Below are 25,743 nucleotides of genomic sequence, written 5' to 3'. Positions count from 1 at the left end.
GAAATCGCTGTACCACACCTTAGGGTAGCGCGCGGCGGGACGGGGGTAGTATTGCTTATTTATTTTTGGAGGGGGGGAATTCTTACGAATGTTCAAGACCCAACCCCTGGGGGAGGACAGTCCAATGTATGTTTCCTACACACTAAAAGCCCCTCGGTGGTCGCCTCCTGTTCAATACCAAGACGGTCCTAAATAGGAGTATTTGCAAATGTTGTTTAACAGAGATGTGAACATTATTTTTCCATATCTTTTGATCGATTTTTCTTTACGTTCTTCGCAGATACGTACCGCAAATTGTCGCAGATTACATCGAGGACCCAATAATAACGTGGTTATTAACCGCCATTTGCCACTCCCGCCTGATAAAGAACCCGTACCTGATGGCTAAGATTGTCGAGGTGTTGTTTGTTATCAACCTCTCCATACCGTTGAAGCTCAAAAATGTCTATGAAAGGTAATGTCTATATACATATATAACAGATTTTAACCTATACGCTGACTCCTCACGATACCTCGGGAACTATGAGGCCTAGAGACTTGAATTAGAGATTAGTTAGGAGAGAGTTTAGGCAGGATTTTACGAAATTACACCCGCAAGATGTATTAAGGAGTTCAATAAAAAACACAGATTTTGAAACTAAGCTCTTATAGGTATGGGTAATATACTGGGCCAGGATTTTTTTTTCCATAGTAAAAATTACAGAGAATAGATTTTATGATTTTACATCCCACAAAACGCAGTACGAGCCTCGCGGGCGGAGCACAGCTAGTCATTATAATTTATTTTAATACTTAAAAAAAACTGCATTTCAAATTTCGAATCATGCGTTCATAAACATATTACTAATAATTATTTTTTTTCACTGAAAACTATGGACTTCATAGAAATGTCAATAGTTTTTGTAACCAAATAGAAGGCATACCAATGATAATCGTAACACAATTTTTGTGGTTTGATTGATGATCTTACAGCATTAAAACATTTAATTTTGTGTTTAGTATGGTACGATAAAATGAAATTATTGCTATGTACCTCCTTTTTATTTTTTTATTAGGAACAATTCTCGTTTTTTAATAAAAAAAATTGTATTTAACGAATTTTATGACAGATTTAGCGATAAATGTCATTTATATCTATTTACGATAATCTGTGAGCCTAGCTCGATTCGGCCCATGACGAGCGCATTATTTGACTTTGTATTATTTATTATCACCCCTCAAACAATAGCATAAGCATTATAAAGATACTGACAACTCTAGTTATATATGTAGTGATATAACTCTAATCAATTACATTGCATTTGTGATGTATACAACTAAATCATTTTTGTATTATTTTTGTCATTAGTGTGCAGTTATTTATTTATCTTTAAATAAATAATTCTCTGGAACAGATATCAAAAACGTAACACCCATCAAAGATCCTGTACCGATCTAGATTAGTGTTACAATTAGTTCTCTCCTTTTAATGAGTATTATTATATCTCATCAATAGGAATATAAAATTATTTGAAAACAGTCAATTAATGTATCAGGTTCATGGACCACCCGATGTCTCAAACGGCGTTGCCAAGCGCCCTAATGAAGTTCTACACAGATATAGAGACAACAGGACAGAGCACAGAGTTCTATGATAAGTTCACCATCCGCTTCCACATCAGCATCATACTGAAGGGCATGTGGGAGAGGCCTATCCACAAGCAAGTATGTGTTATATTGTATAATAACTGATGATTGTCGTTGAGACTACCCAACATATATTGGCAAATTCCGAAAAGAAGCATTGACAAATTTACCTAAAAAATTCGGTTAAAATATAGTATATAATAGTAATATTATTATATGGCTATTATATCCCTCATACACCCCTAGCTTATTGTGAGATAGGGACTTTTACATTTTTCTTTTTCTAGTCTTTGCATGATCGTTTATTCACTTTTCTAACATATGTCACATAATCTAACCTCATTCATTCTAAATTTCCTTCTTTGCATTGCCTTTCATCTTCTCATATATCTCAAATATATATTTTTCATAGTTTATAGATCTTTGGTTCCTCCTTAACATTTTTATTTTATTACCTTATCCTGTTACTTTTATTGCTATCCTATATTTTTATTCTTGTTTAAATTGACCTTGATTATTTTATTAATTATTATTATATTATATATATTAAATAATTATTAATATCTTAACACTATTTTAGTTTTCGATTTTATGTTTTATTCCTCACAATTGACGCTTGATGTTGCCTACGATTTCAAAGTGGCATCTCGGTGATCCTAGATGGGATAACTCTATTGGGTGCTACCCCCATACAAGAAAGTAGTACGTGAGCAGCAGTTTGTCCTCTTCAAGGCATGCACAAAGAATTATCCATAACATCTAAAGTAAACTTGAAGTAATGTGAATGTTGTACACACTAAATAAACAGGTGTAGGTGCCATTTTTTTTAAATTTGTTGTTCATTCCTCGTTCGAACATGTCGACCCTATTGTGACCATCATAAATATTCACTATCTACACTATCTACTAATACAAACCATTCAACAATCACTGAAGACAAGACGCCAATCTGCACAATAATCTATCCCTTTCTAACTATAATTTTAAATTGTATTTACGTTTAATTGTACCGTTTAAATGTATCTGTTTCTGGTATGCTTTTCTAAATAAATAAGTAACTTTTCAATACTAGATATACAGATGACCTAATTTTTTTTCACAACTATTGTAATTTTAGTAACTAATTGCAGGCTATTGTGAAGGAGTCTCGCTCAGGCCGACAGTTCGTTAAGTTCATTAATATGTTAATGAATGACACAACATTCCTATTGGACGAGTGTCTTACGGTGGGTACAAATTAATTATTATCTTTTTTAATTTGTCAACATAATACTATTGTAACGGATATATATTATAATCTTAGTGATTAACTTAGTTTCATTAAAAATAAAAACAAAATATTTTATTTTTCGCAGCATCCTTGACCGTTGTTCAGTTACGGTATGCCTCTCACAACGGATTTTTTATAAGCCAGGGACAGAGACTGACGATTATATTCGCTTATTAGTATTATTATCATTAAAACTTAATAATATTACTTGTTTATTAAAAGACATTACACTTTACTTCTAAGTGTGTCTAAACAAACTATAAAGAAATTTAAGGATGTCTTTACACACAGCTGCATTATTAAAAAGTAAATTTAATAAAATTCACGAGTGTGGCAAAGTATAATTCACATTTACCATCAATGTAAACACGTCCTTACATCGTTATTACCGTCATGTCAGATTTTATCCTTGCTTATCCTTATTAAAGTGTAATGTAGATATAAACGAATAATAAGTGTGCAAAATATTCTTAAGTGTAATATTTATGTTATGCAGTACCTGAAGCGAATTCACGAGGCGCAGGAGGGTGGACCCAGCACCGAAACCCGCGCCCGGGCGCTCGCTCAAGACGAGCGCCAGTGCCGTTCGTACCTCACACTTGCCAGGTATTACAAGAGTTACAAGAGCTATATAGTATGACTGATTGATTACAAGTAAAAAAAAATTTAAACTGATGAATATATAGCTCATTTGCTTTCAATTAATGTATGGTATGACCTATTCAAAAATAAATAGTTTCAGAAATAATAAATAACTTAATGATAAAGTTAGAAAAAGCGTTTCCAGAATTTGGATCACTACATATTAAAATTAATTATCGTTAAATATCTGTTACTGCGGACTTCCTGCACACAAATTAATGTGCTGTCGCATTCAAACAGAAAAAGTAATATCATGTAACATATTTCACTTTGTACAGTTTGTTTACAAATAACTGTAAGAGCTTTTAAGTATTTTGCTAAGATTTTCATGATTACTTATTTTTTATGGTGTTACAAATGCAATGATAATAACACTGATCAATAAACAAATTAAAGCAAAATTCAATTAATTTTAGGCAAATAATAAATTACACATGAAATTCTCTTTTTCTCTCATTGACAAGGGTTCAACGAGCCTTGGAGAGAATTATGCAACTATGCCCGAAATTTGTTAATGGATCAAATTAGGAGTAACAGTAACTCCCATAGCTCAGCGAATTGGTAAAATTAAACCTAGTAAATGTAACCAAAAAAAGTTAATTTAACATTATGAACATTTTTAGGGAGACGGTGGACATGCTAGAATATCTGACGGTAGAAATTAAGGAGCCATTTTTACGTGCTGAGTTGGTTGACAGACTCGCTTCTATGCTGAATTTTAACCTACAACAACTGTGCGGGCCCAAGTGTAAAAATCTTAAGGTAATTTTTGACCTTTTAATTTTGTCATATATTATTATATTCCCACCAGAAGATTTTGCTTAATTACTCTTTTTACACATTATGTAAAGACGCAATTAACGCCTTATATACAGGTGTGTAAATGTGATAGAACAACTATTCAAGACATTAAATATTTTACATATTTTCAAATTATTATTGAATTTTTTTACTAAAATTGAATTAGTATTCCATCGGTTGCGTTAAATAATATATACTAAGGCGTATATTATTTAATAACAAATTATTTATGCGCTAAAATCCTACATAAAATATACCAATACCTCGCCTTGCGTCGTTTCGTTTTACTTTTTCTCGAAGTTGCGTCGTTGCTTAGATAGTTGCGTTGTTTTGAGTCTTTTTTTTCTATAAGAAAGTAAAAGCAGTGTTTGTGCTTTTTTGAAAAAAAATAATAAATTTTTTTGTTGTTTATGGTTACTAAAACGGTAAATATATTAAAGGTTTTTAAAAGGTTACTTTGTTCAATTTTCTTTTTAAAAAGTAGTATTTTCGTAATCCTTTCGTAACCTATTTTCTATCTTTACATGGTTTGTTATGGAAAATCTTAATTAATTTTGCCTCGTGTTTTTTTTTTTAACTGTAACCACGACGTAAAGTGAGGTATTGTTGTAGTGACAGACACATTATAAATACAAAAAAAGACAACGCCGTAATTTTGTCTTCAAAATGTTAACAAATCATTCATGGGTTCATATATAATAAAGTTCCACAACAAATTACCATTCTTTCCTTAGTTTTAAATCTAAAATTTTGTAGCATTGGAAAGTTTTTAGTTGAACGAAATGTGTGGAACTCTGTTGACTTATTTACATGGTTGATATTATAATTTATACAAAAATTAATTTTTTTTTAAAAAAGAGTAACTGTTGACTTTCTATTGCTGAAAGTCGAGCATGCATGCATGCAGCATGTCGAGCCGGCGGTAGCTTACTACATCTAATGTTAAAAAAATGAATTATTCAAAAAAAGTCTTCTTCAATAAGGACATTTTCAATTTTTTTTTAAAGATTTATTTTTCATACAGGTCCGTCGCCCAGAAAAGTATGGATGGGAGCCCCGTCGCCTGCTGAGCCAACTCGTAGATATTTATTTACACCTCGACACGCCGCAGTTTCACGCTGCGCTCGCCGCTGACGAGGTTACTATCTCACTATATTATTATATGCTTTAAATTGGCACCTTAGTACAAATTACCGCCGATGATGTTTTTTTTTTAAATTCATAATCAATCGACAATGGTTGTCTTCTTCTTTTCGAAGTGTGTAGTAAACCCAATTATTGTTGTTGCTCGCTTTCTTCTTTTGGTACTCCTAATTGACAAATGATATTGATAATAATATAATAACCATAGCGCCACCGAAACCGCTATACCGCGCCTAGGCACAGCGCGGAGAGGTGGGTTTCTAAAAAATTTAAAAGTACATTTTTAGTCTTTTTTTTTTCTTTTTTCATAGCAAGGAAAAACATCTTTAGATAAATATGAATCTCATATGTATTTATGAAATAGATACTGATAAAAATCTAAGCCCTGTAAGAAGTTGATTTGTTGTTGTGTTATCGTTATAACGATATTAATTTTGAGCTAAAAATAATATGTTAAATTTCTCGGTAGCGATCATTCCGCAAAGCATTATTTGAAGAAGCAGCTGTGAGATTGGCCAAGTCTTGTATCAAGACGCCTTCTGAAATCGAGCGCTTCAAGGCGCTCGCTGACAATGCATATCAAATTGCTCGTAAGTAACAAGCTTTCTTATTATTTTTAAATGAAAGGCTGTATGAATATTATCATGTTATACACCATTATGTCATATTGTATAGCGTTATAATATAAATAAAATACAATATAAAACATATTGGTACAACTTTTGTGTCACAAAAGAGAGCTGTTTGTGCATTCTATAACAAAAAGAGAAGAGACTTGAAGAATTTAGTAGAAAGAAAGTGTGATGACGGTACATGGTCGACATATTTTTTACAATATGGTCTATGTATATAAAAATGGCGATGTTAGGGTAGCACCGAAAATAAAAATAAGCTTGTTTTACCTTTCTATAAGTTTTATAAAATTAAACCTTTTGTGGGCAACTGTGTATATATGCAGGAAGTTCATAAAACTAAAACTTTTAATGAAATCATGTTGTTGTGTGAAGAATGTTTAAATGATAATCAAGCTTAGGATTGAATTGCTTGAACAGTAGTTAGTTACTGTATTAAAAATATTGTAAACATTACAAAAAAAAATGTTTATGGTAGTGAGTAATAGTGATTAGGAATGAATTGTTATAGTATTGAATTTTTAATTATAAAAAAATTGCCTAAGTGACAATCCATTGTGATTATAGGGAAGTTCATACTGATTTTAGTTTCTATTAAATTGGGCTTGTCTGGCATACTTCTCGTGACGTACAAGTGGTCGCTGTAAATGATACTATATGGATAGTAATATAAATATGTTGGCCATTGTCCTATCTAATCTAACTAGGATTTAAATTTTTTTCCAGTTTCAAATCAACAAAAGAGCGACGAATTTGCTGACGCCCCAGAAGAGTTTAGAGATCCACTTATGGACACATTAATGACAGATCCCGTCTTATTACCATCTGGAAAGGTATTGAAACAAAATAACGATTTGTATAAGCAAAGGTTCCTAACATTTTATAGGCTATCTTTGTTTATTAATCTGTTTAATAATAATATTACAACATTGAGGTTGCCAAACTTATAGCATATAATATATGTATGGACCCGATTATACATATATATATGCATATATATAATGTGAAAACCAGAAAACAGAGATAAACTCTTGCGTACTTCAAATTTTAATAATCTTGTTAATGATACAGTCCCAAAAATAAATTAAATTAAAACTGAGTATCGACAACGGTTAGACCTTGTTTAATAAAATTAGTTCACCAAAACATTTTCTCCAACAAGGTTTCTTCTGCAATAAACTGGAGATTTTGATTTATTATGTTTAACTGAGCATTGGCATTGGCTAGAGGATTCAAAATTATTAATTAAATATACAAACTATAGTATTGCCAGTTATTTTTGCAGAAAAATAACTATTCATGAAGGGTCCATAATAATAGTCAAAAATCTTTTGAATTTAAAAAATCGCAAAGACATTCCAGTAGACTGTGTTATAGATATCTCGTGTATTGAGTTATGATATCACTTGTATTTACTGAACCCCAATAGCGGATTATAAGGACTTCGAGATGATTATGGAGGATATTTTAAGATAATTTACAGTAACCAAGAACAATTTGATTATCTGTGGCGTTTTTATATTGACATAATGCAAGCTCCTCCTTAGCTAGTAGGTTATTACATTTTTTTAACTTATTCGATTCACATATCTTTTTAATGAACCTACTAGAATTACGTCAACGTCAGCCGCTTGCCTAGATAATGTATTTTGTAATTGTGCTGCCATAGAGAGTCAAATTATTGTTCATCTTGGCTCAGTTCACTTCGTTTAGATGGCTTCTTTTGAGGGTAGAATAGGTTAAACTCCTGGAGAAATAATTTTTCGATCATTGACAGCACAGTACTAATCAATTTAAAACATGTGTCTATGAAGTTATTCTTAATTTTGATTTTTCACACCACAATGAAAGCATTCTTTGCAGAGATCCTTTACATTTTATTAACGATAGAATTTCCGACATATTTAAAGAAAATAAAATTAATAATAGTAATGTATTTAGTGATTGGACTACACTGGGCATATATAAATGCAGATTTATAATAAAAGGTTGTCAAATATCTCCCTTCCGCCTTTTTGTCTTTTGAATTTCGCGGCTATGTACAAAGCGCTACAGAGCTCGTATCTGGCAATACTATACATAATTTGAAAGGTCTTGACATAACCTACAAAACGACGCTATGCATGATTAGTTTTGATATTGCGTTCAACAGTTATAGACGTGTAAACATGGAGTTCACTAACGCCGAAATTCGCGCTATTTTAAAGTTTTCCTTCGTTAAAGTCAAATCCGCTAGAGAAACGTTCCGTGAGATTAATGGTGTTTTGGGGGATGGTACTCTATCACTTCGAACCGCGGAGGAATGGTTTCGACGATTCAGAGCCGGCGAAAACGACACCATGGATAAGCCAGCCGGCGGAAGACCTGTGACGACAAATACCGATCAAATCATGAGTTAGACCGGCATGTGGCATCTCGTGACATCGCCCAGGAGATGGGAGTTAGTCACCAAACCATTTTAAACCATCTGCAGAAGGCTGGATACAAAAAAAAGCTTGATGTTTGGTTGCCGCATGATTTGACGCAAAAAAACCTTCTGGACCGAATCAACGCCTGCGATATGCTGCTGAAACGGAACGAACTCGACCCATTCTTGAAGCGGATGGTGACTGGCGACGAAAAATTGATCACATACGACAATATCAAGCGAAAACGGTCGTGGTCGAAGGCCGATGAATCGTCCCAAACAGTGGCCAAGCCGGGATTGACGGCCAGGAAGGTTTTGCTGTGTGTTTGGTGGGATTGGAAGGGAATCATCCACTATGAGCTGCTCCCATATGGCCAGACGCTTAATTCTACCATCTACTGCGAACAACTGGACCGCTTGAAGCAGGCGATCGACCAGAAGCGTCCAGAAATAGCCAACAGGAAGGGTGTAGTGTTCCACCAGGACAACGCCAGACCACACACTTCGTTGATGACTCGTCAGAAGCTACGGGAGCTCGGATGGGAGGTTTTATCACATCCACCATATAGCCCGGACATAGCGCCAAGTGATTACCACCTGTTTCTGTCCATGGCGAACGCCCTTGGTGGTGTAAAGTTAAACTCAAAAGAGGTTTGTGAAAAGTGGCTGTCCGAGTTCTTCGCAAATAAGGAGGGGGGCTTCTACGAGGGAGGTATTATGAAGTTGCCGTCTATATGGAAACAGATTATCGAACAAAACGGCGCATATTTGAACTAAATCCGATCACTGTAACACTTTTTATAAAGCATTGAATAAAGAGCAAAAAAGCGGACGGGAGATATTTGACAACCTGTTATATGAGCTATGTGGTATGAAGAATTTTTCTAAATTTTCCCTAATTTTTGATTATGTAAAGTAGTATTCTAAAATATTTTTTACAAAAGTACGTATTATGGCAGAAATCATTTACTTCCGTAATAAAATTAAACTGTCGAGCAATAAAATTAAGATAACGTGAAATAATTAATAGTGAAACGGATATGAATAATACTCGAGATTATAAATATGCTCTAAAAGTTCATGGTGGTAGTATGGTTGAATCTGGTTGAGTGACCTTTCGAAAACTTCTTCACTAATATACCAATAGTAACGACGGCGGAGTTGGATACCTCGCGTCATATTGCTGCGATTTACCTTTAGAATAATGTTAATATATGCATCAGAGGTTTAAACTTCAGAACTATAAATTTAAGAAATATCATTGAAAGCTATAAAACTATTAAGTTTAAAAACGCTGAAGAATAATGGGGTACATCACCTAAAATTATTAATTATGTAATTGATGTCATAGCACCACACTTAGCATATATGTACATAAAATATTATAGTGAAATTAAACCCCTATTTAAAACAGGTTCAAAGGATGAATGTTCAATCAGTTACTAGAACACTTCAACTCTAATAATTTATTCCATAACCAACAATTTATATTTATAGAGGGAAAATCTACCATTAGTGCAGGTATTATTTTGTTTTAATTTTTATTTCAAGCATGGGTGGATTCACATTAAATTGCATCCATCGCGATATATTATTATATAAAATATAATTTTTCGTAGTAAAAGACAATGCACTGAAATTGTTAAAATCATACTTAAATAACAGATTGAAAATTGTGTAAATTAATAAATCATTCTCCAGGTTCATTAGCAACAGGGGGTGTATAGCAGGGTTCAATATTGGGGCCTACATTATTTTTAATATATATAAAAGATTTACAATTCTTAGTCCAAAAATTTTGCTAGATTGTATTATTCTTAGATGACACATCTCTTTTATTTGATGTAGATAGGAAAACGGATAATTTCGACGACTTGAACATAGCTCTTTCGAGAATATTGAATTGGTTTACGGTAGAGACCTTAGTTTTACATGCTAGAAATTACTAAATACATAAAATTCTTTATCGAATGTTAAATTAAACACCCGTAATAATATAATAATAAATTATTATGTTTTAAACTAGGTAAACTATGGTATATTTTCCTAGGTGCCACAATCAATTACATATTTTAATGGAGACTTCACATGGAGTCTCTTGCCGTCAGATTTAGTGCTGCATACTGCTAGGATTGTGTATTTTAGTTATTTCCGCAGCATTATATCCGATGGATTGATGTTTTGAGCTAGGGGTCCGGATATTTAAAAAAAAAGTTTATTTTACAAAAGGGAGTCATCTGTGCTATTTACAGCTTAGGGCCGCTGCTCTCTTTGAAAGATCAGTTTTATGCGGTCAATATTCTCACAGTGGCCTCAGAATATATCTATTATGATATTTTGTACATATACAATAATCATTACAAAATTCCAAAAAATAGGGGACATGCATAGTGTATTTACAAGACACCGAGAAAGAATCAGAGTAAGAAAAGAAATCAGATTTTTTAATAAAATACTGCAAAACATTATTGGACTACCATTTACCAAATGCAAAAGTATATGAGAAGTAAATTTGCAAAAAAAGGCTTATTATTCAAGAATCTAATATTTAAATGACAAGAATCATTGCAATGATATCGCATGGTTATTTTGATTTGATTTAAGCTATATCAGATAAAGTGTATAAATCTGTGCTAAACATTGTTGAGAAGTTTTTTCTTGATTCTTCTCCACAGCTATAACATATTGCAAAGCAGAGCAGTCAAAAAAAAAAGATTAAAAAATAAATAGATAATAAGTTGACAATCAATAAGAGTTCTGTTAAAAGTTCGTAAGTTAAATTATTTTATTTTTTTAAACAAAATCATTTATTTGTTATAATTAACATTTCATGACAATAGAGGTTTAAGCATGTTTCCAAAAAAAGTATGCTTGAAATTTTAAAACCGAATATTTTCAAAAAAATATATTTCTGTGTTATAATATAAAAGTGAACACTATCACAAAAAATATTGATTGCAATAGACTAATTTATACTTTATTTATTTACAATACATTCACGTTTAGCAATAAATTCATAATGTTGTTAAGCTTAAAATGTTAATATTTACGAAATTAGTTTATTGTCTTATGCATATTATTTATAAAATTTTATGCTTTAACGTGTACAGAACTGACAGATATTGCCAAGAATATGCATTCTTGCCAATATCTGTCATCTGGTTCCATTTAATTAAAAAAAAAAACTTGAAAATTGGCCAAAACATGCATTTAAGTCATAAACCGCTATTCAAAAGAGACTAAGGTAGTAAGATACGTGCTTTTTTATTAATTACAAATACTTGTATTCAACCAGGTAATGGACAGATCGGTGATCTTACGGCATCTACTGAACAGTGCCACAGATCCTTTCAATAGGCAACCACTGACTGAAGACCAATTGCGCCCAGGTAATACAATATTTTTAAAATATTAAATGATTTTTTGTGACCATAAAGCCGAGTTAAAAAGATTGAGTAGTTGCATTATAACCAGTAACTGTATTCCCCGGACAGCGATAATACCATAAAATGCACAATTAATCGCAATTAAGCTAGTGTGACTAACTAGTCACACTAGGTAAGATTGCATAAACTGATTTTACGCAATGCAACGCTCATTGTTCATTTACACTCAATTAATACATACATAAATATATCACAAGAAGTAATAAAATTTGAGCACTTAAAAGAACTGCACTATGCTTAATGCCATACTAATATAGGATAAGATCAAATGATATGTCGCAAAAAAAAAATTAAAAAAAATTATCATCAAGTAACCTCTGTACACTTACAAAAGTGCAGTTAAAAGAGCTCGGTATTAACTCTGGCTGGTAAAGATTTTATAGAAAGTTTTCTATAAATCATATATAAAACAAAGCATCAATTGTGTGTAATATCTGTTTTAAATGTCATATAAATAACTCAGTGTTACCAAATTGTATACATGAATCAATAAACTTTTCTATTTTTTAGCCTCTGAACTCAAAGAAAGAATTATCCAGTGGCAACGCGAGAAGAAATCGTTGTAAGTGTCAAAGACCCAAGCAGTTAATGTATATATAAATAAATACATAAAGACTAAATGCTGGTAATGCAGTGTTTCTTGGACTTTTGTCCTGATACATGAATGTGAGATTAATGTAAGCAAGTTATTCTAGTAGGAGAGATAAAGTTGAGGCAAAACCGGTTATATTGCATCCTTTGCTTCACAACTAATAAAATTTTAAATCTGTCAAAATTGCTGGGTAGTTAAAAAACAGTAACAAGACATCACATGAATTTAAAATCAAAAAATTAAAATCTTGAATAACCATTTAGTTACATGAATGCTATAGAAATCTATTGATTCATAAATATAACCAGTTTTCTTCTAAAGAAACCTAATTTTATCAAATAATTGTAGCACTGTTATTTATAGTAGATATCACCAGAGATGTGGTGATCAGGTCTATTCGCAAAATGCTCTTTAAAAGTGCTTTCTGTAAGAACCTAATACTTAAACTTTATATTTACCTGCACCAGAATATCTGATCTCTGGATATCACTACTACAACGTACATCCAAGACCTTTAAATATTTAGTAATCTAATATAAAATTATATATTAAGTCCCTGCATAATTACGATCAGTGTTATTTCATTGTAAATTACAAAAATATTCATGAAAATAATTACTAGTCGTGGGCCAATTACAAATTGCATTACCTTAAATTTTGTTGTTTGTAAAACGGGGAAAGGATGTGGTCGGTTGGCTTGAACACTATGAGTTATACTAATCAGTTTGATAGACCAAAAATTGTAAAAACTTGTCAAGTTTTTTAATTTTCAAATGATCTGAGCAATGTTTTGTTTGAATCATTTATTCCATTAAAAACTAATGGTTGAACTCTCAACTAATTATAAATGATAAACTATTTTATCATGTAGCAATACCATTATACACTCTCTATTGAGTGATGATAGCAGTTTAGCTTGAATGATTTAAAATTGCGTCTTTGATATGCAATGTATGAACACTAATTGTAATAACAAGAAAACCTTGTGTTAAGGCCTACTTGTATAGATGATAAACAAAATAAATACCATTAAGCTCAAGGCGAATAATATTGTTTACACAATTACAAAATGTTAGTGTATAAACTTCTTAATAGTGCATTTTACATAAATGGAATATTTTTAAAGTCGATCAGTCTCTCATATGTTAGTAACTAATGTTCTAAATATATAAAACCTATAGGAATGTTTAAGACTTATCTTTATGCAAATCTGTAAAATATATAGTAAAAGATTCAATTAGATGCAGTGATATAATTTATAGTCTCTCTGCAACAGCTTTAGTTCTTTTGATTATAATGATTTTGTTCCTTTAGTTAATATTTTGAATTAATTTTCAGTATGTGATGATGTGTTAGAGAATCAAAATTTATTTAATCACTGCCAAGACAAACATAAATAAAGGGCATTCCTGAGTAAAACCCATTTTTATAATAATAATGGTCTCAATTGTATGATAATTTTCTTTGTATTTATCTTTATTATTGAGGAATTTATAACAAAGGTCTCTTTATGTTATTTCAGTAAAGTATAATAAAAGTGTATTGTTTTATTTTTATGTCCCCTATTAAACAAAAATGAAAAACTTTTAAATTGGATATACAATATAATTATGAAACGAATATAAAATTTGAATAAATAACTTATTGTCAATTTATGATATGATTACATTAACATTAACAATTTAACATTAAGGATAAGTTTTCACATGAAATTATTGATATCATGATACACATATATATGACACTATTGAATTACACATTTCTTAAAAAAAGGAACTACCAACAAGCTTAGAGGACAAATGTATATATTTATAAACAAACTTTTACTATTTTGTTGGACATATTGAAACTATATAACTTTAACAAAGAAACAAATTATTATTATAAAAAAATTTAGCCTTTAATCAAGTGTAATCAATATAATTCTGATGGAATATACAGAAAAAAAAACAGAATTGACATTTAATTTTTTTCGCTTCTTAAATTTAAATGTTTCATGTTCAATAATTTATACATCGTCAGCATGATCTTAAACATGTAAATACTCCAAAGAATGCTAGCTTTTGGAGTAATGATAAATATTAAGTAAAATGCTAAAAGACAAAAATATTAAAAAAGTAACACTGATATAAAAACACAAACCGTAGAACATATTTATAAATAGATAATTTATTTTAGTCACAATTTAGCTGCTTTACATTTGTATAGACTAAGCGTTTTTATCAACACTTCCAATCTTACATTCTCCAGTCTGCGACTTAAATCTTTGTTTAGATTTAACGACAAAGGAGTCAATACATTACTTGCCAAAAGTTCAGACAAAATAAAAATTTGAACATGGTAAATAGCTAAAATGAAATATATTAGTAAAAATGAAATTAAATAGATTTAATTTAGTTTGATATTAACTAACTTTATGGTTAATTAGTTACTAAACTTAGCTACAATTAATAATATTACAGAATGCTTTTGTTAAAATTTGAAAAATTAACATTTCCAAAAAATACTGAAAGATACATAACTCAAATTAAATATTCATGTATGTACAAGATAAAAAATAAAGAGAACTAAAGAAACATATTTACAAATACAGCAACAGATTTTAATAGCAGAAATAGAATTAATATACTTTTGGTCCAACAAAAAATTATGTATGGTGAAATATTTAAAATTCGAGGCCATTAATATTATTAAGCACATAGGAGCCCTAAAACTATGGTCATGTCTCAAAGCATGTAAATTGCTCTGAAGACATTGTAACGTTGTAAAGACAGTCTATAAGCATTGTCAATGTTCATAAGCTCAGTAAGTACATTTTTATATAATACCACATTATTTATTAATTTGTAAGGAATGGCAATCTGTAAGCAAACAAACATGAAATAATATAAAGCATACCAAAGTAGAAATTCAACCTAGCAGTTTGGCGTGGCACATATTTCATGGTTTCCAAGCATCTAAACCTTCTCTCTATATCAAATGCTCGTGGCAAAGTTAACATTGGCAACAGGAACCAAAACGAACATTTGACAGATGCAACTACAAACATTATGTAAGGAGTGAACAATAGAAATGCATAAAGCAAAGAGGAAGCAGTTTTACCAATTAGAATTGCCAATGTAACAATCTCCGCTTTACTATCTATTTCTAGGTCTCTGGTATTGTTACTGTGTAGAATGGCTTCAGTGTTGAGAGCAAGAGGAATTGCATAGTATATGATAGGCCAGTCAACTCTCCCTGTTTGTGCCAAGAATGAGAATACAACAGCAACAGGTCCAAAAATGACTAGAACTACAATATCACCAAGAGCTATATATTTTAAACCTATGCCACCCGTGTAAAGAAACGAAGATGACAACCCACCGAAATAAACCAGCGCCAAGTGTTCCATTCTGGCCGGTGATAAAATTACTAGAAGCAAAAAAAATGCACAACCGGCCATGTACAGTATAGCCCCTAATGAAACCACTTCGTCGATGCTAAGTATACGATCTACAAGAGTTCTATCATCCGATTTACGGTTGTCGATTCCTTTCACAAAATCAAAGTACGTGTTCACAACGTTACCGGCACCATGCACTGGAATAACAGTACAAAGCGTAAGGAGTAACGTCACCCAGCTGAATCCACTTTCTCCTGGTAGTCTGTAGGATAACGCTGCACCCAAGAAGGTAGGTAATAAGCTGCCACTTAAAGACCACGGCCGCAAAGCCAACACGTATGTTCTTACTTTCATTAATGGATTTCTAGAGGATAGCTTTTCTTCTGTCGGTGGCTGTAAAAGATTTCCCTCAGCCGTGGCCATATCATCGTCGTTGCTATTATTTGGTTTCATCGTAAAATAATAACTTCAAAGACTACAGTATTTTGATAACCTCCGAAATAAATCTGCTATATCGTCAAAACAGCAATCAAAAAACTGTCTTAATTCATATTGTTTACTGACTGCACGTTACGTTCATTTATAAAATATCACAAAATGAAAAGTTCGGGTAAACATTTAATATTCTAACCACGACCGTTATTCAATGCATAGATATTTTAATAAAATATGTTAACGAAACATAGACAGCGGACGCAATGTACCAGTTAAAAATAGATTCATTAATTTTAAAAGCAAATTAACGCCATCTACCAGCAGAAAGGAAAAGCGAATAACTAAAAGAAAGATTTTAACTCTGTTCAATTACATAGGTCAGAAAATTTTAACTAAAATACTAAACTCTTACATCGAGCCCCAGCCACGAAAAAAAAATTGAGAATAAATATTACTTAAGTTAAATATAAACGAAACTAAATGCGCTTAGCACGAAAAATACGTATTAATTTAAATACTACCAACTTATAGATTCTATTTATAATCGTCGTATAACAAACTATTTAAATGTTTACAGATTTTTTGGATTCAAGTTTATCTATATATAATTCTCTTAATTATATAGCGTAACGTAATACAATTTTAAGCGATCAATTATCAAGATCGTAATTAATTATATCATAAACCAAATTATTTCTGGATATCATATTTAATATTACAATTCGATTCGGCAAATTGTAATAACCAAAAAAAATAATAATAAAAAATGTTTCAATATTCATTCCTTTGATTTTGGTTCAATCGATTCATTAGATATTAATCGATACATTCCAAAAAAATTAACGCTTATCGAGGAAGCTTTGGACACATGTGTGTAGACAAATTTAAATTTGGTATCTGTATTTGTATTTAATTTGTGAGTAAATGTTATTTTGATTTCAAATTACTAATTGTCTTTATAAATTAAAATTCCTCGCAAATGTGGAGTAAAATACGTGTTTATTAAATTTGTGAGGTAAATATTACTATTTTAATTTAGGTTAGTGCGTTTACATTTATCAAAAATATCGAATTCCTAAGACTTCTATTATGAAAATAAATAAGGTAAATATTTAATTTGGACGTTTGATTGAGGTTATGCAATTTAATTCAACCTTTACGCAATATTTTTACACGGCCAAATATAAACATGATTTCCAGATTTCTTCACTAGATATTGCTGTAAAGCAACTTATCGATAGTTCCTTATTTATGATATTAAATAAACTAGACGGACAGTAAATTTCTCTATATTTGAAAATTTTCACATAGGACAATCTAAACTGGAAATAGGATAAAATTTGTGTTAACTAGAAATTTAATAATATGTGTCCAGGGTTTATAACAAAAAATGTTTTTTTTAGGTCACTTTAATATTAGTAATTTACACTTCTTGGTTAATTTTATTGATATAAAGTAACTCTAAAATCACAGTAAATTAGTCTGTGCCCAGGACAGCAATAGCTGCACCTTTGGCAGCATCACCCCCGGATGTAAATTCTAATGGTAAGCTATAATAGTGTTCTACTGCTCGTTGCAGCACAGCATTTCGAGATAAACCAGAACCATTGCCTACAATTCTTTTAATGTTTGCATTTTGTAAAATTTTTTTGGGCATCATTATATGTAAGTTATCTATTAGACTATCACAAAGAGATCTAAAAACATTGCCCAAGTGGATGTTTGAAAGATCTATGTTATCAACAGCCGCTTTTGAGGCTGGTGCATGTCTCTCACCAAGCAAATGAGGACAAATTTTCATAGTAGATGTTGCTGGTGCCTCTAAACCAAGAGCTATAAGTTTTTCCCATACTTTAGACTGTGGGATAGGAAATCCAAATTCTAACATCCACTGCTGAAGCATTTTTACAAATGTTGCGAGAACATTTCCTCCATTTAGTGAGGCTGCTACTACTAAATATGTGCTATTAAAATATGGCAAGTGTTCCACAGTTTTACAGCCTAAATCTTCTATAGTATTAACTACAAAGGCGAGTTGAGCAGATGTAGAGATATTTAAAACTGCATCTTCTCTGTTTTCTAGTGTTGCTATAATGGAACATTGCAGGTCCCCCATTGCTGCACCCACAGGAGTTCCCTCAGGAATTCCATTCCAAGATGATTTTAGGACTCCCACAATTTCCCCACTCTTGACAACCCTAGGTAACAGATTTACAGGGTAGTCGACAGACTTGAGGATATCATAATTCCATTCATTTTTTTCTGTATTGTAGTAGCCCCAACTTGCAGCATTTTGATCAGACATCACAGGATTCTCTAAATCACAGAGCATAGCCACCACAAAATCTTGAACTGTCCCAGAATAATTATAGCTCTTAAGTTTCTCTGGTTTATTTTTCAGTATCCATAATAAAGTTGCACAGCCATATCCGGAATAACAATTTAAATGAGAATCAGGCTTCGGCAATGATTCCAAAAATTCTGGTTTACATCTAGTGTCTTGCCATGTATATAGGGCAGACATTTTTTCTCTTGTAGCCTCATAACGCATTACCACTCCATCCTTTTCAATTTTTTCCCAAGCTCTGCAAAACAAGAAAGTATCATAAATTATGTCAAAAATTAAAAAATATTGTTAGGAACTGCAGTAGTTTGTAATTCCCTATCATCAACATGTCAGCATATAAAAGGCGCACTCTATAACGCGTATGCCCTTCCCAAAGATCACCATGATGACCTATCTTGCGTTGCCCGCACGCAGAGTATTTGGTTCTCATAACAGGGGGCCTGTCCAAGCCGCATCTGCCTGCTCGTGATCATCACCCGATAATCTTTGGGCCGCACGAGCGATGTGCACCGCCCACTGTCACTTCAGACCAACAATTCGAGCTACGGTCATGATCTTAGAAGTTAGAATTTACTGACCCTGTATTCCACAACACAACACCGTGCATTTGGCCACAGACGCCAATCTTAGTGACATGTCGTAAAACATCTCTCGGGAGCCGGGACACACAGTAGTGGACAGCTGATACTATTTTTGGAACATCCTGTTTATTCCCTTCTATGCCTTGATCACTTGGTATGTTTGCGGCGGTGTCCTTACTCTGTTTCGCGATTAGTTCTTTTGTTTGGGGATCGTACACGCACACTTTAACTGATGTTGTGCCAATGTCCATGCCTAGAACGTATTTTTTATCGGCCATTTTTGAGTAGTTAGTTATAAAACACTTTTTTATGTGAACACAGTAGTTATAATGTCGCAATGTTGAGCTCGGTATGGTCAATCGTTCACTCCGCTGCGAGCGTGGCTAGCGACACGTCCGTAGCGGTCCGCCGACGCGAAGGAATATTCGCGTGAGCGTCTCTAGTTACGTAAAACGTAAACTCTGCATATATATATGACAGTAATCGTGCGGTTGATTTTTTTATCGCTCGGTATTGCGCTCCAGGGGCTCACCGTTAATGAAAAGCAATAAATAAACTCTTGTGACTTATCTCTGCGATAATAGACGAGTATTGTTTTCGTTCAAGCCGATACTTGTTTCTATCTACATAGTATAAATGATAAAAACAACATACCCAAATAATATTTATAAACATATAATAAGTAATATTGGCGTTGTATTTGATTGATTTTTTTTAAATAACGGTATTTTCGAAATTCGGATTACGGCATATTAAAATTAATTATTGTTTACTATATGTTCCTGCAGACTTATACCGCCAGAAGGTATAAACTATACTGTTTGATCATAATATATTTTAGCGTGTCCACTTTATACGGGAATCATTGGAAATAAGTGTAAATAATGCTTCAAAGTTTTTTGCTGGCAAATAAGCTATAAATTCACCTGTCTAAAGCTTGTACACCAACCAACCTGTATATCGGTATCGCTCTTCGGTACGCTGGTAGCAGGGCGTTTTCAACCTGTCTTATTGGAAATATAGGGTAGGCCTATGTACTACGGTAATACGTAGAATATGAATAAGATTGCGTTTTATTACAAATATTTCCATATATCACTTATTGACCGTCTTTTTATGCAACAATACAACTGTTTCGACAGGTGCTGTCTCTCGCTTGCGTCATTTTTGCGTAAGCATTGGAGTATTCCAGTTTAAGGGCACGTATCGAATAAAATTAGAGTTTATATACGACCACGTATCCAGAATATCTCTTATAATACTTTGGCTCACCCAACAATTATGGGCAAGCACTTGTTTTGTATCATACCTTCAAAACAAAACGTCATGTACCGCGCTAAATGTTACGAGCCCTACTTTATTAAATTTTCGGGTTATCAGGGAGAGACTTGCATATTTTTAGTGGCAAAAAGGGCAGTTTGTCCATTGGAAGATTTTAATCTTTAAACTATCGTTATTTATTTATTAGCTAGACTAAAGGAGCGGTGAGAATAGTTTTCCTTGTGCTATTGCTGCGAATAGTGATTGGCGACTGTCGTTGGCCGGGAGCTCATTGCATTCGCTGTGGAACAAAATTTGTAATATTTATTTTTTGTTTTCATTTATTTTTTCTATATTTGTGTGTCGTTAGTTCGGGCGCGTCGTATATTCTGTTCGCATTTTGATTTTCGTCAATTAAGCGATTGTCCGAGTACACAGTTTATTTAAGCGTGATCTCCAGGATACGCCTGACTTTAAAACTGCAAAGATTACCACCTCTACAGGCATTTGAAAGTTAACTGTGCATGTGATTTTCAAAAAACAAACTGAATGAATCATACAACATAACATTAACAACTACATCTGAACAAATCTAAATCAGAAAGGTTAGTTTAACTGTCTACTCTTGTAGAGAACTGATGAGATGTTTGAGTAAGGACTTTTAAATCGGTGAACTTTTTCCCTTGTTATCTTAAGTACACAAAGGGTTCTTCAATGGCGACCACGAGCCAGTAATCGTGGCATGAATAGGATCACCTAGGTAGACAGACGCCACAGTCAGGGTAGCGGTAAGTCGCTGGATGCTGGCAGCGCAAAAACGATCACCGGCCTGGTTGATCTTTGATAGAAGCCTATACCTTTCTGTGGGCGTCTATCAGAGACATGAATAATTCATGAACGTGATAGACCTCCATTGCTCGGAACAATATAATATAGTTTACCGTGTGTTGCCGACGTCGTGATAAGTTTTAGTTAGTAGTAGTAGTAGTAGTAGTAGTAGTTAAGTTCTAGTACTTCAAGATCGCGATTTCCAACTCTAAAAAACTAGAAGAAAAGTTGTTAGCTGAAAGACTATCAGCCGAGTTTGACATCTTTGGTTTAATAAACACAATGTTAATGCCGTTGAAACGTTTCCAAATAGCAATTCGCTCGTGGGAAAAAATATTTTAATGTACGGCTGTAGATAGATACTAATAAACTTTTAATGTGCCAATAGATGAGCGGCGTAATAAATAACCAGATGATTCTACTAAATCATTTGAATTTATGCGTTTGTATATCACTGTATACATTGTTATATGTATTTTGATCTCTGAAAGAAAAATTATGGTTTGATTTCTATGAATAACAACATATACATTTTTTTTTAAATTATGATACCAATCTTTTAGCTAAAAACTTTATATTCTTATAGATAATCCAGAAAACATTTAAAAAATAACCTGACACAAAATCGCCACAAAGTGTGGTTATTAGGTGTATTTTAGTTAATTTATTAACAAAGGAACTATTTTTTTCCTAATATTTTTGCAGTTGTAATTAGTTCAAAATCCGTTTTTGTTTGATAACCTACTTCGGAAATTGCTAGCGGATGGTTAGTTGTATACAAATGAGTGCATTCGTTTTATTTTAATTTCAGACTGCTCAGAATTCCGGAAAAATAATATTATTTTGTTTTTCTTATACGTAAACCTACAAGATCTGGTAGTAGTCTAGTATTCTTAGAACATGTGTATGTTATGTCGATATAGGAAATTTATTATAAGCATAAAATGTTGATACTTGCAGAGGAATCGCGCTAAGTTTATTGGTGTGAAGTTACATAAATAAATTGGACTTGTGTACTTTGCAGCGCTTTGAGTGGCGTACAATAAAATCAAGATAAGAGATAAAAATATAAACTTAACTAATTATAATAATTAGTAAAGTCAATAAATATAGTTACGAATATTTGTAATATGTTATCGTTATGCTCGGAGCTTCGGTGCGAGATCGAATCATAAATGAGGAGACCGGCAGAAGAGCTAAGGTCACCGCGGTGACACGAATAATTAATTGCTCGTCTGAAGTGGCAGTTGACCGGGCATATCGCTTGTGCAACCGACGACTGTTGGGAACAAAAGTTCTTGAGTGGCGACTACTAGACGGTACACGCGACATGGAAATGCTCATCAGTAGCTACACCGCCGACATAGGCATTTCGCGGGAAGTCGTCGGGTGCGGTCAGTGCAAGACCAAGTATTGCTGCGACCTTTACATGAACCTATGTCTGCGTCTTATCGGCTGAGATTATGATAATGACCTGTATGGAATGTGATTGTTATATGACGATTGACAATGAAGCGCAGGTTTTTATAATATTTCATAAGTTTTAGATAATGATTTATTTTTAAGTTTTACTTTATTTCAGATAATGGGTAAGAAAAGGAAAGCGCAGAAAAATCTGAACATTGAAGATGGAGTACATAAGAAAGTAAAAAATAAAAGCAAAGTGGACACGACAAATGATGACACCACTGGCGAAGGCGAACAGAATGAAACAAATGTTAAAGAAACGACGAATAACGAAATATCTAAAGAGATTGCAGTAGAGGATGAATCACAAGAAATTCCACCTGCAGCTCCAAAGACAAAGAAAAACAAAGCTTTCAAAAAATCTAACCAACAGAACTGTGATGACTTAGATGAAGAAGTTAAAGATGAGGATATTGATAAATTCTGTGATGAATTAGACGAAGAAGACAATAAACAATATGAAGATTGGGTGCAATTAATAGAAGCTAATTTAAATGCAAATATAAGGAAATCCAAATAAAAAAGCGTTTTTATGTTTTGAAACTTCCATCTGACAACATATACGAGTGTGCGAATCACGATTTATAGGTAGACGATACTACCTACGATTGGTTTGTAGTCATGATATCGTTTTCAACTGTTTAATCTAGTTGTAGCAAGAACGAATTTAAACAGTTTACATATAATGTTTAAATTTAGTACAACTGTTCACATCTTGTTATGATTATTTTATCTACTTTATCAAATGTATAACAGCATATATATATAATAAATCAGAATTGCTGAAACGTAAATAGGTCATACAGACCATGCAATATTCCTTACTATTATAATTATCAGATGTAACAGCACATTTACATATTTCAATTACTTGATTGTTTTGTTACAATGGCTTGTATTTTGATCATCGAAAACTTTTTTCATGAAGTATATTATTTTCAATATTGTTTAGTTTTTCCACAAATTACTATAATGATCGGTATAAAAAGTGAAATTGTTCTATTCACCATTGGAACTTTTAACAGAACTCTTATAGATTGTCAACTTTTTATTTTTATTTTTGACCACTCTCCTTCGCGTGTTGTTATTGTTGTGGAGAAGACCCAGAAAGAAACACCACAACAATATATTTTTAGTATTTTAACAACAATAATTCATATAATTTGTATACTAATTTACTTAATTTTAATTTACATACTAATATTTCTTAATAGAGATAATAAAATGGATTCAAAAAGTTATGAAAACAGTCAACAGCATCGAGAAATTAGTCGGTGACGGCGTTTTATGGTTGAGGTCTGTGCGACCCTTATATGAGGACTTTTTCGCTTTTGATGTAGTTGGTGTTAGCCCGAGAGCTTTTACAGCTTGTGAACTTAAAATATATGAGGATGGTAGCGAGAGCAGCGCATGGCAATACCAATTCTATCCCTCCCTCTTTGACTCCGAATCAGCTGATGTACCTTCCTCTACACTGTAGCTAATCTGCTAGGAACCTAAATAGCCGCTGTATGTTTAGCTTCACCATTGTTAATACTGATACTGAGCTCCCAGGCCGCGCATGTCGGGATTTATTTAGATTTCAAGTATTTTGGAAATCACGATAAGCATTGGAAATATTACACTTACATAATTATAATAAAAAAATGTCGCTTTATTATTGTCGATAAAATTGCAGTTTTTTTTTAAAGTCTATATGTAAATTTCCTAATCTTGTAGCTTTGAACCTGTTGGTTGATTTTAAATTGGCGTACTAGTGAGTTAATGTGAATAATTATCTCTCGCATTAGAAAGAAAATGTGGCAAACTGCCATAAAATATCAATTAAATATTTAAAAATGAATAACACAGCACTCACTTGGCATTTTAACATCGTGTCATTACAGAATGACATGTCATTAGCTAAATTTAGATGGTTACGGTAGATCCCCTCCTTTCTAACACATTTCTGCCATATTTTCTGAACTCGGTAAGCTTTTGAATTGTTGTCATTTGTGTCATAATAGTTTAATTTAATGAAAAAGCAAAAACTGTTGTACTTCCTTTAAAAAAATTCCCGACACAAATGAGCCCAGTGTCGCTTAGTTATGGATACCAGCCTGTTGAGACAATACAAGATGCAATAAAATCGAAACACAGCAATTTAAATAATTTTGCATAGCTTACGAGTGCATGAATATATCATTCTTTATTTTTGACTAAAATTACATTATTACCACGTGAATATAATTAATGATTTGTTCTATAATCGACCACCCATCTTTAGAAACTCTGTTCTTGGAATAACTGAGCAAACGTTTTGGCGTAATAGTAAACTGATCTATTTTTAATATGTTAGTGACACAGGTACATGCAGTTGCAAGAATGTTTCTTTAAGATGTATATTCAGGTTAGCGGAAGAATTCATTTAAGATTAAATGTTTTGAGATTTAATTCAATTGGATCGGATGAACGTGGACATATCAATGTCAACATGAGAACGTATTACTATTTAAATTATGATGATCAATTTGAATTTTTCTTTTAACAGACACAGGTAGCCAGGGCATTTACTTGTAGTAATAGATATTGTCAGCCCATAATAGTGCTGTGCTACATAGAATTTTGAAATACAATATCTTGTACCAGATTATTTTGGAGTAGAGAAAGGTTCTTTATCCTGAATGAAATAAAAGACTATTGTATCAAGTAAGCCACGTGGCTTTTCCTTACGAAACGTAACAGAATTTTAATTCTCAAAGTTACAAGGCTATTTATGCAACTACGGGAATAATATCACAAAGCTTTCTCACGGTCCTTTTGTACTCCAGCTTACATTCTAGGTGGAAGTTGTTGTTACATTTTAACTGTTAATAGGAGTCCTTCGTCTGTTCACAATGATTAT

General features: G+C 32.5%; 4 protein-coding genes across 4 annotated transcripts in view; 2 read left to right on the top strand and 2 right to left on the bottom strand.

Moving 5' to 3' along the window:
• Positions 1 to 14,085, top strand: part of Ube4B (Ubiquitination factor E4B) — a 29,668-nt gene extending 15,583 nt beyond the window's left edge. The window contains exons 11-20 of the mRNA XM_068761626.1: positions 281 to 454; positions 1,536 to 1,704; positions 2,757 to 2,852; positions 3,393 to 3,502; positions 4,162 to 4,300; positions 5,364 to 5,477; positions 5,952 to 6,072; positions 6,841 to 6,947; positions 11,817 to 11,910; positions 12,478 to 14,085. Coding sequence (XP_068617727.1) covers positions 281 to 454; positions 1,536 to 1,704; positions 2,757 to 2,852; positions 3,393 to 3,502; positions 4,162 to 4,300; positions 5,364 to 5,477; positions 5,952 to 6,072; positions 6,841 to 6,947; positions 11,817 to 11,910; positions 12,478 to 12,533 — 1,180 coding nt within the window. The 3' untranslated portion in view covers positions 12,534 to 14,085. The remainder of the gene's footprint in view (positions 1 to 280; positions 455 to 1,535; positions 1,705 to 2,756; positions 2,853 to 3,392; positions 3,503 to 4,161; positions 4,301 to 5,363; positions 5,478 to 5,951; positions 6,073 to 6,840; positions 6,948 to 11,816; positions 11,911 to 12,477) is intronic.
• A 156-nt stretch (positions 14,086 to 14,241) lies between these two features.
• Positions 14,242 to 16,617, bottom strand: heix (UbiA prenyltransferase domain-containing heix). Its single transcript, XM_068761662.1, has one exon. The coding sequence runs from the start codon at positions 16,392 to 16,394 to the stop codon at positions 15,399 to 15,401; it is 996 nt and encodes a 331-aa protein (XP_068617763.1). The 5' UTR covers positions 16,395 to 16,617; the 3' UTR covers positions 14,242 to 15,398.
• A 1,025-nt stretch (positions 16,618 to 17,642) lies between these two features.
• On the bottom strand, positions 17,643 to 19,737 carry LOC137918768 (sedoheptulokinase-like). Its single transcript, XM_068761665.1, has 2 exons — positions 19,302 to 19,737; positions 17,643 to 18,961 (listed from the first exon to the last, which is right to left on the bottom strand). Exons 1-2 carry the CDS (start codon positions 19,580 to 19,582, stop codon positions 17,854 to 17,856), a joined length of 1,389 nt encoding a protein of 462 aa, XP_068617766.1. The 5' UTR covers positions 19,583 to 19,737; the 3' UTR covers positions 17,643 to 17,853.
• A 2,799-nt stretch (positions 19,738 to 22,536) lies between these two features.
• LOC137918885 (uncharacterized) lies at positions 22,537 to 23,703 on the top strand. The gene is made up of 2 exons (XM_068761815.1): positions 22,537 to 22,912; positions 22,975 to 23,703. The coding sequence occupies exons 1-2, from the start codon at positions 22,856 to 22,858 to the stop codon at positions 23,377 to 23,379; spliced, it is 462 nt and encodes a 153-aa protein (XP_068617916.1). The 5' UTR covers positions 22,537 to 22,855; the 3' UTR covers positions 23,380 to 23,703.
• Positions 23,704 to 25,743: the final 2,040 nt, after the last annotated feature.

This window comes from Battus philenor, unplaced genomic scaffold (genome assembly GCF_028537555.1).
Source record: "Battus philenor isolate CCGP_79_NKW_IND1 unplaced genomic scaffold, ilBatPhil1.0.hap1 SCAF_15, whole genome shotgun sequence".
Taxonomy (NCBI): domain Eukaryota; kingdom Metazoa; phylum Arthropoda; class Insecta; order Lepidoptera; family Papilionidae; genus Battus; species Battus philenor.
This window is presented reverse-complemented; position numbering and strand designations above follow the sequence as displayed.